Raw genomic sequence first — 17,474 nt, forward strand, 5'->3', positions numbered from 1 at the left:
ATACTCATGTGCAGTGACAAGGAGTGCAGGGAGAGAAGCACTTCTGCACCTGAATGGCATTCTTGGGCATTCCTGTAGCAAAGACAGTGCTTCACTCGTGGCTGGGCAGAAGGGCAAGGGTAGCTTTTCACTGTAGTCCCTTCCTTCTAACTCTGGGAATGGACACACATTACTTCAGAAGCATAGGGGAGCTGGGCAGATAATAGCTTCTGAATGACCCTGCCTAACAACTGTCTACCTCAGGTCTAGAGCAGATAGAGACTCAGTGTGTGAGTGGTCAGTAGCAAGTGAAGCTCAAAGACTGCACTGGGTGTCTCCTGCACAGAACTCCTCCATAACTAGTGCCACTTGCAATGCAGTATGACACTTGAATCTACTCAAGGCCCACCGATGCTTACTAGGGGATTTCTTATGGGGAGTATACAAGATGCTTCTGGACAGGTTCTGACTGTGCAGGATGTTGACATTGAACAGAAGGTGAGGAAACAATCACCAAGGCAAGTGCTGAACCGAAGGCTGTGCAGACCTGCCAGAAGCTGACAGGCCCTAGACGACTCTCAGGAAGTACATGTGTTATGCGGAAGGACAGATCAGAGCTCTGCTTCAGGGAGGACAGATCAGAGCTCTGCTTCAGGAAGGACAGATCAGAGCTCTGCTTCAGGAAGGACAGATCAGAGCTCTGCTTCAGGGAGGACAGATCAGAGCTCTGCTTCAGGGAGGACAGATCAGAGCTCTGCTTCAGGAAGGACAGATCAGAGCTCTGCTTCAGGGAGGACAGATCAGAGCTCTGCTTCAGGAAGGACAGATCAGAGCTCTGCTTCAGGGAGGACAGATCAGAGCTCTGCTTCAGGAAGGCTATGCTGTCTTGAACATGGAAAGAGAGCCAGAGAGAAGGGGCATTGTGTTAGTTTGATTCAGTAAGAAAGCGTTTTGGCAGTCAGAGACTGCATGCTGTACCTTGATCCCTGCATTCCGCAGCATCTCTAGTGTGGGCCTCACATCCGCTTGCAGCTGGTCCTCCACCCCAGTGAGGCACAATAGCTCCATCTCTCTCTCCAGGCTTTCTACAACCGCAGCTACTTTCAGAGTCCGGTCATGGATGCTCAATTTGGCTTGACTGTATCGGCTCTGAGGACAGAGGGGATGGGATACGGTATACACATCTGAGGACAGGGGGACGGGATACGGTATACACATCTGAGGACAGAGGGGATGGGATACGGTATACACATCTGAGGACAGAGGGGATGGGATACGGTATACACATCTGAGGACAGAGGGGATGGGATACGGTATACACATCTGAGGACAGAGGGGATGGGATACGGTATACACATCTGAGGACAGAGGGGATGGGATACAGTATACACATCTGAGGACAGAGGGGATGGGATACAGTATACACATCTGAGGACAGAGGGGATGGGATACGGTATACACATCTGAGGACAGGGGGACGGGATACGGTATACACATCTGAGGACAGAGGGGATGGGATACGGTATACACATCTGAGGACAGGGGGACGGGATACGGTATACACATCTGAGGACAGAGGGGATGGGATACGGTATACACATCTGAGGACAGGGGGATGGGATACGGTATACACATCTGAGGACAGAGGGGATGGGATACAGTATACACATCTGAGGACAGGGGGATGGGATACGGTATACACATCTGAGGACAGAGGGGATGGGATACGGTATACGCATCTGAGGACAGAGGGGATGGGATACAGTATACACATCTGAGGACAGAGGGGATGGGATACGGTATATACATCTGAGGACAGGGGGACGGGATACGATATACACATCTGAGGACAGAGGGGATGGGATACGGTATACACATCTGAGGACAGAGGGGATGGGATACGGTATACACATCTGAGGACAGAGGGGATGGGATACGGTATACACATCTGAGGACAGAGGGGATGGGATACGGTATACACATCTGAGGACAGAGGGGATGGGATACGGTATACACATCTGAGGACAGAGGGGATGGGATACGGTATACACATCTGAGGACAGAGGGGATGGGATACAGTATACACATCTGAGGACAGAGGGGATGGGATACGGTATATACATCTGAGGACAGGGGGACGGGATACGATATACACATCTGAGGACAGAGGGGATGGGATACGGTATACACATCTGAGGACAGAGGGGACGGGATACGGTATACACATCTGAGGACAGAGGGGATGGGATACGGTATACACATCTGAGGACAGAGGGGATGGGATACGGTATACACATCTGAGGACAGAGGGGATGGGATATGGTATACACATCTTAGGACGGGGGACGGGATACAGTATACACATCTGAGGACAGAGGGGATGGGATACGGTATACACATCTGAGGACAGAGGGGATGGGATACAGTATACGCATCTGAGGACAGGGGGACGGGATATGGTATGTGCATCTTCCATGGTTTGACTCAGAGTTGCACCATATCAGCTCTGAGGGCACAGGAGGCAGGTAAACATGCATGTAGACACTGTGTGGAGTGCATCAGGTCTTGGGGTCAGGTGATCTGCTATGTTCATGCTTTGTATACATGCTCCGAGTATTTAATAATTACTACTACATGAACTCTGGTTTCATTTTCCCTAATATGGAAACCTGAAGTATTCGCAAGTCAGATACATCTTGAGCAATGACATCATGTTAAAAGAGTTTCAGATTCTGGGACATTTTGGATTTGGGGAGCTTGGATAGTTAAACCTGTCTTTGTGCAAATATTCCATAATCCATATAGCTACAGGCCTGCAGCACCTTTGTTTCCAAAACCAGCAGTGAGGGATGAGGTACACTCAGCTTCTGCTGAGGAAATGGAACTACTGTCTTTCGTGAAGTTTCTAAACTTCACTCAGATTAAGAGAAGGGATGATCGCAGGGCCCTCAATCACTAAGATAGTCCATGCCCCCAAACTTCAGAAACACTGGCCTTGTACCTGTACAGGAAGGTTGGCCTTCATCAAGAAAACGGTTTTCATAAAGGAGGAAGAGACTTTCACGGCAAGGACAGATGTAGCTCACCTCAAAGTCCTGGTATTGCTCTTCTGTCAGAGTCCTCTTTGCCACCACAAGGGTCCTCAGGCCCTCTCGTGCCATGTTTCCACACTGTAAGGAAAGGGCTCTTAATTGTGGCTCCCAGAGAATCTGAACTGATGCACTGAGGTCTTGGGGTCCCCTCAAGAGCACTCACAGGCAGCGCTGCAGTCTGGTCCTCACTTCCCTGTAGGTAGCTACAAGGAAGCAGGGCACCATCAAGGGCCACAGACTGCAGCAAAGCCTAGGAAGACATGTGGGATGTGTCTTCAAGTTATCCAACTTTGTCCAATCTCAGGAGGTCTCTACCATAACTGAGCCACTGACGGGGTGACAGACAGACTAGACAGAGGCCTAAGATGGGTGGGCTGGACAACCACAGCAATCTGTGCTCCTGGGCAAAGAGGGACTGCTTCCGTTTCATCATAGAAATTGCTTCAACAGGGCTACTCTGTGATATTAGTCCACTGGTATAGTCACATGCCAGTGTCTGACAGAAATACAGCACCACACACATGCACAGGGGTGATCACACAGGATAACCAACCCCACGCACCAGGTTTGGGGCTCAGGTCTAAACTGGACAAGGAAGGAGGAGGCCTTAGATAAGTCATTATTCTATGGATGTAATTAGTGGGCAATGGAAATACATCCAATAGGTAGGTGTATAAAACATGCTAGCCTATTTACCATGTCATAATACCATGATGATTAAGACACTGTATCCACTACAAGTGGAGTGCTGGGGCGAAGGTAAAGAAAGAGGCTTGGGGTACAGGGCTGCTTGTATTCTAGGTGCACCTGTTTGAAGGCAGCTGGTGACCCATTTCAAAATCTAAACTGCTCCAGCAGCATCAATCCCACTGCTAGACATGCCACCTATACTTGTAAACAAGCTGTGGCTTCCAAACAAAGGGGTCACTGCCACACTACAGGTAGGGGTCAGGTTGAAGGAGCCTGAATCCATATGCGTATCGGGAAACACCCCCAGGAATTTTGCTAAACCATCATTTCATTTTGTTTTGTGCTTGATAAAGTGAAAGGCTTTGGGGCTACAACAGAATTACAACACACATTCTGGTGAAGAAGAGGTAAAAGATTTATCTATGGAAAGAAAATACAATGTTGAGCACATAAATGTGCATAGGGTTTTAATGAAGTTATCTTTCTGAACAGCAATCTGACATTGTCTGTCTGTGGCAAGACATTTATTGATTTGACCTCATAAAGCTAAATAAATTAAACAAGTATTTTACAATTAATTGCATGTCATTATGACCAAAAGTAATTTTTATGGCATTTTACTAGGTCTTCGGGGAGTTTAATTTATTCATGTCTCTGATGAAATCAAAGTGGCCTGAAGGAGTTATTGATTCATATTGCTAAGCCCACCGTGCATATCGGGTGTGGCTGCTGTGCTGGCAGACCGTCTGTGAGGTCTACGTGGAACAGGAACAAGGACTAAGGCAGCTGCAGTAGTGCAGAGGAGGGCGGAGTCAGGCACAGCCCTAGCTACCTCAGTCTCACTTCGGAACCCAATTACTAATCAATACCCAGCCTTAACAGTGACGATTATATCCTCACAAAGCTGAGTACCATCTATCTGTTTAGCAATAATAGTATAGGACTGCTTGTCTGTATCTTTTCTTCTGTTTTTTTTTTTAAGAGGACAAATTAGCAATATTAAGTCTAATTTGTTACATACAGCCAACACTATTTTAGACCTACTTTTATATATTTGTACACTTCATACATAAATACAAATAGCAATTATTTCTATAGGAAGCAGAGTTTTTATAATTAACCAGGGTTCTTAAGTCTTTCTTTATATGTACCTACAAGGAACTATAAGCATTTTGAATAAATTTAGGGGAAAGAAATACGCTCCTTGGCTATGGATTCTGGTTTGAAATGGTGATGGCAGTGTTACAGGTGTGGGAAAGGGACTACTTCTCTGTCGCTGCCTTACTAAACTTCACGAAGACATCTGTATGGTGCTGAGAATAGCTTGCTTACCTCCTCTTCTAGCCAATCATTGTACTGCACAATGGTGGACATTGCGACATTAGCACCTTTCATATAGAATGTGATCTCGGCTGTGGCTTCATCCTGCAGTAGAGTAAACAGAGACAGTTGGGCGGCACTGCTTCTTGTGAAGCCACTGGACTGAAGACGCAGCTCTGGAGGAAGCAGGTCTTAGAGAATGTATCATGGGCTTTCTTTATAGAAACTGCTCTAAGACAGCAGTGCAGAGAGACCCAAAGTCGGCAAATGCCTGAGCTGAGTGAGCACTGTAACCCTTGAAACAGTCTGGCCTGGCATAAGCAGTGATTCTCTTCAGTTTCTCCAGTGTGACAGAACACTGCTTAACAAGTGCAATTCCAAAATACAATTCTGGTACTGAGTAGATAACTTTAATAAAGGTATGTATTAGTAACTTTGTGGACATAAATCATGCTATGCAATTTATGTTGAGGACAAAACAATTTTAATTAAAAAATTACTACTGTCTTTTACTTGTTCTGCTTCAGTATTTCCAGGAGAGTGACTTTATTAATTGGAGTCACATCAGCTTCTCAGCTGTGTTTTTTGTTTGTTTTTAAGAAAATAATAAAGCACAAAGTATTTGAGTAAATATTTGACTTTGAAATTTTCTGGGGGTAGTTTCTGTATTTACGTAGAAAGCCTGGAGATGACTGGGTAACTGATGTGTGGGAGTTGCCGTAAGCCATGACGTACCCTGACTATGATGCCCATCCGCTTGCTCTCCGAGGTGAAGGGGAACATCTGTAGAATGCAGTAGGTCAAGACCTGGCCACTGGGGGTCTTCAGCTGCATGGAAGCAAGGTCCCTGCTGACCAGAGTGAGGCCCACACTCTCTGTCCATCGCACCAGTGCCACCTGAGGAGACCAGAATGTATGAGGAGCAACCACCCGGGGACAACTACATGCAGTTTTTTATGGCTGTTTTTCAAGAAAAGGGGTTATCTTTAAAAGCAATCTCATTTAAAGACAGTTCAAACAGTACATAACCTTATCAGCAACCAAAGAAACATGAGCACAGCCCAGCAAGGCCACAGCTTCCTGCGGTGCTCTCTGGGTGTCCCCTTTGCTTCTGTCTTGAAGGTACAGCTTCGCAAACTGTCAGGAACACGCATAGCTCTTGCAGACCATGAGACTCTCTGTTTTCAGTTTACTACCATTGTATAGCCAATATTTATCTTAGGCTGTGAGAACTTAAGAAATATCAAGAAAACTTAATTTTGTGTTATGCCAGGTATCACGAATTCAATCTTAGTGTCTTGTGAAGGTCACAGGATGCTATGCCCACCCCTAAGAAACAACTTAGTAGTAACACTTCCAGTAAAAGATCAAAAGTGTATGCAAATGGTGGCCTCCTGGAAAACTGGTGAGGATGACACTTTCGCAGCAGAGGGTCCCCCAACAGGATGCATGTGTGGTTACCAGACAACGGCTGACCCTCGGTCCTTTGCTTCAGAAGCTGTTTTCATTTTGTGGGAAGCTCAGAAATCATTTGAAAGTCAGGGTTTCTAGGTAATTTCCAGAAACCCAGTTGGAAAATACTTTCAAAAAAGTTTTCCCCCCAAGAACCTGGGAAAAATTCTGTTTCCTTTCCCTCAGTGCTGAGCTCCCAGGGCGCACAGCGGCACACGCTTTAAGACAGAAGATCTTTGCACAAAGGGACGTGGGACAGAGGAAAGCAGTGCAGCCGCAGTGTCTGGCGCCCCCTACTGAGGCAGATGGGATGCTTCCCGTGGGTTGTTGGGGTACGGCATGGACAACAGGCCTACAGCCGCACTGCAGGCGTCATGCACACGGTCCTGGGGTCTGCATGCTCTTCCGTACACTTCCTACCAGTGTGAACTTCACAAGTATGGGGGTTGCTTTAGATGACAAACACACAGATTTAGGCAGTTACCAGTCATACAAATTAAATGCAGTTAATTGCACTAGGAAAAATAACTATCTTCTTTACAATGTTTTGATACTTTTAAAATGTGAATAGTAGAGTTATTAGCCTATGATACATTAAGTGAAACCATGATCAAGTTACAAAATAGACTCAGCAGGCTAGACTAGAAAAGAAGACAGATCAGGGAGCTAGAGTAAGCTCAAGCCCTGACCTTCTATGCTCTGACCTGGCCATCCCTCATCAGAGGCATTGTGCTCCATCCCCTGGATTTTGAGAGATTTTGAGAAATTCCCTGGATTTCTCTTTTGTATACACAGAGAAATTTGCCTCCTTAATTTGAGTCCTCCTTTCCCCTTTCTACACACGATTGATAGCCTTTCTCTTTTGTAAATAAGCATAGAATCAGTGAATCACAACTTCTGTACATTTGCTAGTCTTAGAGCTCTGTGCCCTTGTCCTAGAAGACAAATCACACGAACAGTAACAGAATGCTTAGTGCCTGTCAAGTACTATGAGAAACTGCCATCTAGAAATTATTTGCTTTGTCATTTCCTGTTTGTGAGGAAACAGCTAAAGACTATCTTCTAAGGATGCCTCTGACAAGGCGGCCAAGTCCCTGCACCTTTGTGGCCTGACACCTTTCCTGAGGGCAGGGGTGTAAGCATCAGAAGACTGTATGTGGACCTGCAAGACTGTAAGAGGATGTGTCTGTGGAAGTCAAATGGCTTTCTAGGCCCAGGTCTCGGGTGTTTTGCTGCACAGCAACAGCACCAGCACCTGTCCCCTCAGCACTGGTGCTGTTTGCTGGCTAAGAGGTCACACGCCACGCTCAGCAGTGTGCTACCGTAAAGCTGGAGTCAGGACTACTCTGCGGCCCTGCACCTGACGGTGATCTGACGCTGTAACCAAGAACATCAGCAAACCTGCTCCAAGCTACAGCATCAGAGGCGGCAGGTGGATGTTAACAATCCCGCTACAGCGAGCCTGGCACCTGACCACAGTGTCTCTTCCTACCCAAGACAATGACTCCGTAAGTTGCAAATGATCTAATATGCCAAGGTTAATTTTCAATTTACAGTGAAAGGTTACTATTACACTGTGACCCGTAAATTGCATCTTTCCGTGAATACCCTATCATCTCACAGTGCCCCGCTGCAGTCAGGACCAGGCTTTCTATATTTGGTGACTCACATCTGTGTATTATTTAGTTTATGCCTGGCTTCACAGTTCCTTTGAGTTAGGAGCTTATAACAAAATTAAGTTTAGCTCCTGACACCTAGCCCAGCACTACTACACTCAAAAGGTTTAGTCACCCCCAGGATGACATAGCCATATCCAGCCAAGCAAACAAAGGGCTTACATTTTCCACAACACAGAAACCTTAATTACTGTCCAGTTAAGCACTTGGGACTGGGCAGAATTCTTTTGATAATGTAAAGTTGAGCAAGTGAGTGCAGAGGGAGCAGCCGTAGCAGAGCCTTGGTGCCTGCTGTCACCTAGGCTGATCTACTCCTTAACAGACAAATCCGGCAGCCGACTCCCAGGGCAGAAAGCCCATCCTCAGTATATCTCCAGCTCCAGGCTGAGCTTGGAGCCTGGTGCAGTTACTAGAGAAGCGTGTAGCAGAGGAGAGTTCCAGTGACCTTCCTCTGTATATGTGAAATAAACTGAGGTGTTCTTTTAGGACTGGTATCTGACGACATTAAATACTGAGACGAAAGCAAAGCAGCTTTCAGCAGCACTGGCAGCTAGGCTCTACCTTCCTCCACAGACTGGCAGCTAGGCTCTACCTTCCTCCACAGACACCAACAATTGAAAGCACACACTCTGGGGGCTGGGGATGAGCCTCGGTTATAGAATATATGTCCCACACCAATAAAATAAAGCATCCTTTAGAAAAGGATGCCTGAGGAGAGCATGCCAGCAGGCACCTAAGAAATGGATAACACTATCAAACGTGTGTGCGAGCTTGAGGGGCTGTGGTCCTCTTCACCTTGCACCCTTAGAGAGAGTACTGATTCTAAGACTAGAGCAAAACTAGACAAAAGATGTGCCTGGAGCATCTCTGTGCACACAGAAAACAAGGCAATGCTTAGACATGGAAAGCAGCATGGGAATTAAACTGGTATAAAACAAGTATCCAGAAATCCACTGTGAGAAGTAAATGGTTGATTAAATAAATCACAGAGAGTGTGTGGAGTGGGAGGGTGTGTCCATGGAGCTTCCAGACCAAGAATATGGGTTTTTTGTTTGTTTGTTTGTTTGTTTTAAAAGGCAGGGTCTCTCTTTATTTCCTGGAATTCAATATGTGGACCAAGCTGGCTTCAAACTCACAGAGATCCTCCCGCCTCTGCTCCCCAGGTGCTGGGATTAAAGGTGTGCACCATCAAAGCCTGTTAAATGAAGAAATGAAATGGAAACCTTCAGTGGAGACACCTGACAAACACACACAGGCCATGTGACCAAGGGCGGCCTCCCCAGATTCAAAACAAAAAAAGAAGACCTCAGGCAAGCACAGAGGACTCGTGTAAAAGCAGGGGTGTGCTGTTTGCCCATTTCCCCAAGGAATCCAAAGTCACACTGTGCTTGCCCTGATGCAGACTACCAAGTGACAGTTCAGTGTTTACAAAGGACGTCGTCCTTTTCCATAGTCACTCTACAGTCATGACTTACGTGCTTCTCTAATGGAGTGCTGGACACCTAGTATTTGATTCTAAATTCTCTTATGTAAAGGGCACCAGGGTCATCAAACATCACCAATACCTAGAGCTCAAAATGTGAGTTTTCTTTAACACTTTGTTGTAAAACTAGGTGAGGGCCCTGGGGATCATGTTCAAGTGCTTTACTATTGTGGCCCCTGCACCCCCTTTCCCTATTTCCCTTAGATGCTGTCATGAATGTAGAGGCAAAAGAATGCATTTCTCAACCAGCACTGCTGTCTGCTTCTGTGCACCCAAGGCTGTCGGTTGGGTCTATTTTACAAGGCAATTTCGTAGGTAATGAAATAACTTATGAGTAGGGTATCAAATACTCCTTGTGTGTATCTATATTAAATGGGATTAATTGCTGCCTGGCATTATAACAAGAAATAACCTCTGGGATATTTTTCTCTGAGATATAAAATGATAATCTAGAGGTAAAAGGCTTCATATATTTCAAATGACTATTTTTATGACTACTGAGCTTTCTGAAATTTCTAATTCATAATGTGACTATTGATAATAATTCAAAGGCAAGAATAATTAAAATGAGAATGTACAAAAAAACCTATCAGTGTGCGCCCGTGGGATCCTGTCCGGCCACTTAGCAGTCACTAAACAGCTGTCACAGGCACCTCCTCTGCACACGCCCATCCCCCAGCTAAGGAACGGAGTAGGCCAGTGCGTCCCAGGGCTACGGCAGCATTTTATCAACCTCCTTCTCTATAACTCCATTATCTAGAAATTTCTGTGCCACTATTCCTGAAACGCTTGGCAGAAATTTCTTTTATTCTATTAGCAATTATGCACACAGATGCCAGCCGTAACCCTCAGAGAACATATTTTACCATGTACTTTATAAATCATAATTTAATCATTGACATCTCATCATTTTTGATTGTGGTTATTACAATCATTGTTATAATTTAATAGAATTATTAACTTAAGATGCAATTTGATCATCTGGGAAAAGTGCTAATCAATATTCACAGACAGGCTATGCAGTATTTATTCTCTATTGGTCTTGAAGGTCACAGAGTGAAGGCTTTGTGTCACTGACAATGATTTGCTCCTCACAAATATATTGACAAAACACCACAATTAGTCTTGCTTCAATAGGCGCACACAATAAAATGAATTAAAAAAATACAACACTCCACAGACATTAGTTCTTCGGTAAATCCAAACGCAACGCTAGTAAGGACATATTGTTCCTTCATTTAGAATAATAAAATATTACTTGTGATTTGTCAATAATTCTAGATGGTTCTTGCATATAAATGGCTGAGCAAGGCAAAGACAGCTGCATCTTGAAATAATATTTAAACAGAGAACTCACTAATGTGAATTAATGTAGCCATATGGGGAAGGAATGCTACTGCTAAACAGCTAGGTTACAGGAATAAGCACTCATCACAGAGCCCCAGCAATCGATCCTCTGGTCTGCAGTCAGCAGAGGTCATGCTAGGCCTTGATCACTTGTGTTGATGACCTCTGCACTGAGCCTGAGCTTACGCTCTCTTGTGAGTCAGTCCTGACTTGAGTGCAGTGCTGGCTTCCTGCAGCTCAGCGGGATTTTCACTCTGTGAAGGATTTCTGTGGAGCAGTTAACATTGTTCAGCTTGAGTTTGCTATGCTAAGCCTGTAGACACAAATTACAGGCAAGCAGAACTTCCTTCTGTCTTAGAGAAAATGAAATATTGATCACTTATCATAAGAACCAATGACCAGGGCGTAAATAGGTTCTGCCTCACACACACAAAGTCAGTGGTTGACGCTCTGACATCACTATCTGTTAGACCTCCGAGTAGACATAAGCATGCGGCAGACGACACACTACTTACGATCTGTGCCTAAGAGGACCTTCATGAATTACAAATGACTCCCCCAAGACTTCTACTATTTGTAGGTTAAAATTGTTCAACTACATTAAAAGTACTGGTATAGAAAAGATCCTTCTTTTGTTCAGAAAAATAAATATCAAAGTGGCTTATACTACAAAGAACAGCACTGGCTCAAAATCTCAAAACCAGGAGCACTCATCCTAAGTGTGTGGTGACGCTGCTGTGAGCTGATGGGGGTTAGCATAGGGCAGTGTGAGACACAAAACGTGGCAACAGTTCTCTGTAGGAATAACTGCTAGAGCCACGACGAAATGGCCTGGTACGAATGTAGTGCTGATACGACTATAAAACTAGTTAAGTCTCTTAAATGATAACACTGCTTATTAACCATAGATATTGTGATAGGTCAACACTGAGGTTAAACAGAAAACATCAATTGAACCATTTCCCTAAATAAAGCTCCAGGGTACAATATTCTGAGCACTTTATTCAATAAAAAATGCTTTTACCATGGTACTTTGGTGATTGGGAAACATTGCTGTCATCTGTCAAGCTAACGGCAGTGAGTTCAATATGCCAACAACAGGCTATTTGGATGCCTTTCCTGCGGCTCTGGGTCTGCGCACACCAACCACATCAATACCACACTTTAAAATCACGATGAAGCTCACTTTTCATTTTTAGATTTAAAATAGGAGTTACAGATCTTTTTACATATTACTCATTCTGTCTTTAATCACTGTAAATTTTCCATGCAAGTCAAAAAACTTAAGTGTAAGGTTAGCAGTTTCTTTGTTATAATTTCTCTAAGCTCTTAAGACTTCAAATCAATGCAATGTCTTTCTATGGCAAATTCCTAATATTTTATCACTAAGACATGTAACAATTTATGATTTTGTAAGAATTTCAAAAAATTTACACTTCGTTTGGCAGGGAATAAAGTGAATATGTAAGATAGTATATTTTTGAACTTTGAATAACAATTTCTTTGGAAAAACTCTGGTTTAGGCTTTCAAAAAATAAGGATAAAGAAATTCCTTCTCAATATGTAATTGTATAGAGTTGCTGAAGAGTTCAGGAATGCTACAGTGGCAAGAACCAGTGTTTAGGCCTAGCTGAGGAAGGGAACAGTAGCCCTTTTCTCCTTTCGTTAAGCAGTCTGGCTGTCCTATATATGTCTCGAAAGCTAAGACGTCAGAAATTTATATGTCATACAGATATGACCTACATACCTAAAATTTCCAAATGGTTTAGTTAGGACTGTTGAACTGTACATCCAGACTCTCTATCAGCATGCACATACACGTACACGCATGTATGCACACTAGTTTGACACACTGTAATGGCTTCAAAAGATGTAGTTAAGAGCTGATCAGCCTAGTCCCTAGACAGTAGGGCAATAGTGTAGGGGCACTGAGCAGAAGAGTATGGATGTACTACAGGACCAGGTAGGCAACGATGGAGCTCATTTCCCAGCTTGTCCCATTCTACCAAAACAGGATTTTATTCTGATACTTTTTACATATCATTTATGAACTATTGTTCAGCTAATTCTGATTTTCCCATTATGTCAATATTTTTATTGGACATTTTATGTATTTACATTTCAAATGTTATCCCCTTTCCTGGTTTCCCCTTTCTGAACCCCTTTATCCCACCCCTCCTCCCCCTGCTTCTATGAGGGTGCCCCCTCCCACCCAACCACTCCCACCTCACCACCCTGGCACTCCCCTACACTGGGGCATGAAGCCTTCAGAGGACCAAGGGCCTCTCCTCCCATTGATGTCCGACAAGACCATCTTCTGCTACATATATGACTAGAGCCATGAGTCCCTCCATGTGTACTCTCTGGTTCGTGGTCTAGTCCCTGGGAGTTTACCTTTTGTGAGATGGGATTTATCACTTTGTAGCTATGGTTGGCCTTAAACTTGCTATGTACATCAGGCTAGACTCAAAACTCAGAGATTTCCCAGCCACTACCTCTTGAGAGCTGGATTAAGAATGTGTACCACCAGCCCAGATACTCAGTGTTTCTAAAACAGAGTTGTGCTGTGATTAGAATCTTAAGTTCCTTGTCACTGTTTTATTATGCCTAAATAGGCAAACACTTGAGAGCGTGAAATGTAGCCTTGCCAATCCATAGAAATTAGACCCCACGTGAACTCTAAGGGTTTAAACCACTTGTTCTTCTGTTTCCTCCTCCTACCTTAAGTTTGTCCTGGCTTCTTTCCTCCACAAGAATTCTACATTCTGGCCATCTACAATTTACCTGGGGTTTCTACTGAATCTTTAATTTGTCCCTGAATGCTGTGCCTTGCTTTCTCTGTAGCCCTTCGCAGGAATCCTAACTTTGCCACCTATTGCCTGGCCTGACAGGTTTTCTTTGGAGTCTCAGAGGCAATCTCCATGACTCTGTAACTGTCACATTCTACATGCAGGCAAAGTCAGTCCCAAGCAGACAATACCAAGGCCTACTTGCCAACTCAAACAGAACCTCAGACCACAGCCTATTGAACCTTCTAAGTCTCTATAGCTGAACCCTGGGAGCAGTGTGGTGGGCGGCCTGTAAGAGCAAGTCACCATGGTTCTCCAGGGAAACTCTTGGGGTGAGTTTACAGCGTGAAGCCCTAGGTCCTGTGGGGGGTGGGATCTAATTCCTGAGGTTCCCTCACAGCGTCTTTCCACTGTCCAGTGCGTAGTCCTTGGCTGCCTTTAACAATGCTAGCTCTTAAACAACCATACCATATTTGTCTAAAGATTGCTAGGAGCTCTAGGCCAACCTGCAAACAGTTCACGCTCTCCTTTGCTCTGCTTTATGTTTCTAATCCTTACTACAACCTCCATAAGAACAGCCATCAATACACATGCCAAAATGTCTAGAAATTCTCTAATACATTAATTAGAATATTACTTTTAAATGTATCCATACTCAAAGTCTCGGAACACAGCCAAAAGACACAGTTTTGCTTGCTTGTTTGTTTCTCCAGAATGTGACGTGAATGTCTTTAGTTTCCGGCAAGATCCCTGCTCTCACAGGAGTCCTTGGAACCTGGCTCATGAGCCACACACCATTTGGTATTTCCATCTCTGATCTTACAGCACAACTACCTCTTAGGTCTGTCCACTGCTCATCAGCAACACTGGGGGTCTAGGCCTACCTCTCTATTACTTCCAGAACCAGAATTTAATAGCCTCCCTACCCATGGTGATTATGTACTTATATGATCTCATTTTGCAGGGTATTGAAAACTCTAACTTGTTAACACTGTCTCTAACGTTGGTTTGATTATATTACAAAACTGTCTAAAGTACTCTGCGGGGACAGATTAGACAAAGCTGTGTAAACACTCAGAATGGCTGCATAAGAAGTGGAAATTTTAGTGACTTTTACCAACTCCCAATGGAGCAAAGCTGGAAAGGACTACGTTAACACATCTAAGTTTTTTTTTAAATCATTTCTGTAGGTTTCTCAATTATTTATACTCCAAATCTTTTAAAAGAATATTTATACTGTATGTATGTATGCATGTCTGTATGTTCTACATAACAACTAGAAATCTAATATATAAGCCCAGTGACTCATTGCAACATAAGGACATAGTAGACAATGAAGTACAACAGGATAAAGCCAGCTGACTTGTCTCAAGTTATTTCCAGTTAAAAACTGTGGAATGTACTGGTGTAAAACTACAAGACCAAAGTCTTTACAACTCTTCCCTTAATGTCATAAGTAAATCTAGCCTGTAATAGTATGAATTTCAGAGGCCTGGTCTGTGGCTAACAAGGATCATGCAGATGAACCCTTAGGTATTAACATGGAAAGGTCAAAAGGGAGCCCTGAAAGGTTTGGACTATATGCCCAGAGGGTCACACATACTTAGGTTAATGTCAGAATCCAGGACACAGTTGAGTGTCCTTGCCTTTGAAGTAACCTTCAAGCAAGCCTGTAGACTCCAGGTGGAAACAGATCATACAGGTTTGCACTGTGAAGACTGTCCTCCCCAAGCAAGATGCTCTAAAGAAGCAACTGACCTCATCGGGGCTGGAGGCCTGGTAGGTGCGGTTCTCATCACTAAAGTCTTGGTCTGCTTCAGCGAACTCAGTCTCTCCAGTGATGCCAGTCCGAGCCTCATACACAGGAGTGACATTATGACAAAGGGCGATGGCTTTCACTGCTTCATGGATTCTACTGCTGACACTCTTCTTAACTTTAGGCGTTGAGGACTGGCTTCTTCTAAGTGGAGCAGAACTTGGGTTGTGCCCACTTGTTTGGGAGTGTACCTTTAAAACAGAGTGACACGGGCAGACAGAAAACAGTGATCCACATAGAATTACTGTCATGTTTCATGAACTAAAGAAAACAAGCTGTTTGAGACAAGAACAGTGATGGATTCTTTCTCTTACACTGTACAGAGGAATATACACTGTACAGAGGAATATAAATTATTTTTTATCAGTGATGCAAAATGCTTGGTCCTTTTGAGACTGTCAAACACACCATATATGTATTTGCTATGATATTTAAAGCCGACATGTTCATTCCCTTTTCCTAAGTTCAATTAACTTTTACTTCACTCTTTGAGACAGCAAGATGAAGAACAGGCGGAATGGTGTGTACACTACACATGAAACAACGCCAAACAAAGCAGACAGAGCCCTTAAGACCTTCTCTGAATAACATTAATAAACCCACTGTGACTGTCTGCTTTGTAGCTAACACAGATTAATACAGTAATGGTGTCAGGGAAAGCAAACGTCAGAGCTCAGTCCTGCTCACAGGAAGTGCCTGCCCACAGCACTGTGTGTCTGTGTAACTCCCAGCAGGTCAGGAATGAGTGAGTGAGCCGTCACCATGCAGGGATGGGTTTCTATCGCTCACCTCCTACCAACCCCACAGGAAAGAGACACATTTTCCTGTTAACCTCAGGGATTCGGGACAGTACTCAGAAGAGACTAGGGTAGAGCAACTGAGAGTCATTGACTACAAGTCCCTTCCCACTACGCTAAGGGCTGCATGCAGGGGATCTGCTCGGTGCCTAACTGTGCTACCCACAGCTGCATGGCAGCCCCCATCCGTGCCAAATGACGACGAGTTGCTTCAGCCATGGAGGAGCTCAGCCCTTCCTTCCCCTTCTGAATTATATAATGCTCACTGATGCTTGTACAATTTAATTTCACACAAATTCCATTAAAGAATAAGCTCTCACCCAGCCAGTGCTTCCAGTGGACAAAGATAATCAAGTTAGGAAAGATCTGTGCTACATTAAAGTGGGCTACAGACAGCCATCATTACAACAACCACCTAAGTACGGGCTAACGCGAGTTCTACAGTCTTACCAGAAAAAAGCCCACAGACATCCTTAGTGAAAAAATCCCCAAATGCTCTCAGATATAAGTAAACATTAAAGAGCTGCTATATTTAGATAATGATTCTTCAACTCTTCTGCTTATAATATGATCCTGATAAAATGTTATAACAATAATCATGCCATGGATACAGGGTGTCCAAATGCCTCCTTAAAATGTACAGGGTATGGTCATCGCCCGCGGACACCTCCCTGAGGCTGCAGGCGGGCCCCTATTACTGAACACACTGCATACTTAGGACCTGAGAGTGCACTGGAGTTGGATTTAACGGGAAAGCTCCCTTCCTGTAGCGCAGCCTCCAGTGACAGAAAGCACTCTGTGAGCTGCCCAGGGAGCACAGTGCTGAGGTACCTACCTTAGTCACCGGAAAGATGGAGAACAGAATGGCCTGCTTGGTTTTAATGTGAGAAAGTATTAAGTATAAAGAAAAACAAAGGGGCTATTAGGAAACAGCAAAGCCAGTATTCTATTACCCTTTAAAATACTGTTTACTATTTATATAAATAATCCATTAAAAAAACAAATGAATAATTTGAGCTCATTATATTTGCCA

The 17,474-nt window shown here is 44.1% G+C and overlaps 1 protein-coding gene across 11 annotated transcripts in view; it reads right to left on the minus strand.

Moving 5' to 3' along the window:
• Positions 1-17,474, minus strand: part of Atp9b (ATPase phospholipid transporting 9B) — a 193,380-nt gene that overhangs the window by 23,944 nt on the left and 151,962 nt on the right. For all 11 annotated transcript variants that reach the window (XR_015642132.1, NM_001106130.1, XM_087592286.1 and 8 more), the window contains 5 exon segments: positions 15,587-15,835; positions 5,817-5,978; positions 5,094-5,186; positions 3,066-3,149; positions 958-1,128 (listed from right to left, as the gene is read on the minus strand). Coding sequence is in view for 10 of the 11 variants with exons in the window: in NM_001106130.1 (NP_001099600.1) it covers positions 958-1,128; positions 3,066-3,149; positions 5,094-5,186; positions 5,817-5,978; positions 15,587-15,835 (759 nt within the window). In the remaining variant the exon portion in view is untranslated.

Source organism: Rattus norvegicus, chromosome 18 (assembly GCF_021556685.1).
Source record: "Rattus norvegicus strain SHRSP/BbbUtx chromosome 18, alternate assembly SHRSP_T2T, whole genome shotgun sequence".
NCBI classification, from domain to species: domain Eukaryota; kingdom Metazoa; phylum Chordata; class Mammalia; order Rodentia; family Muridae; genus Rattus; species Rattus norvegicus.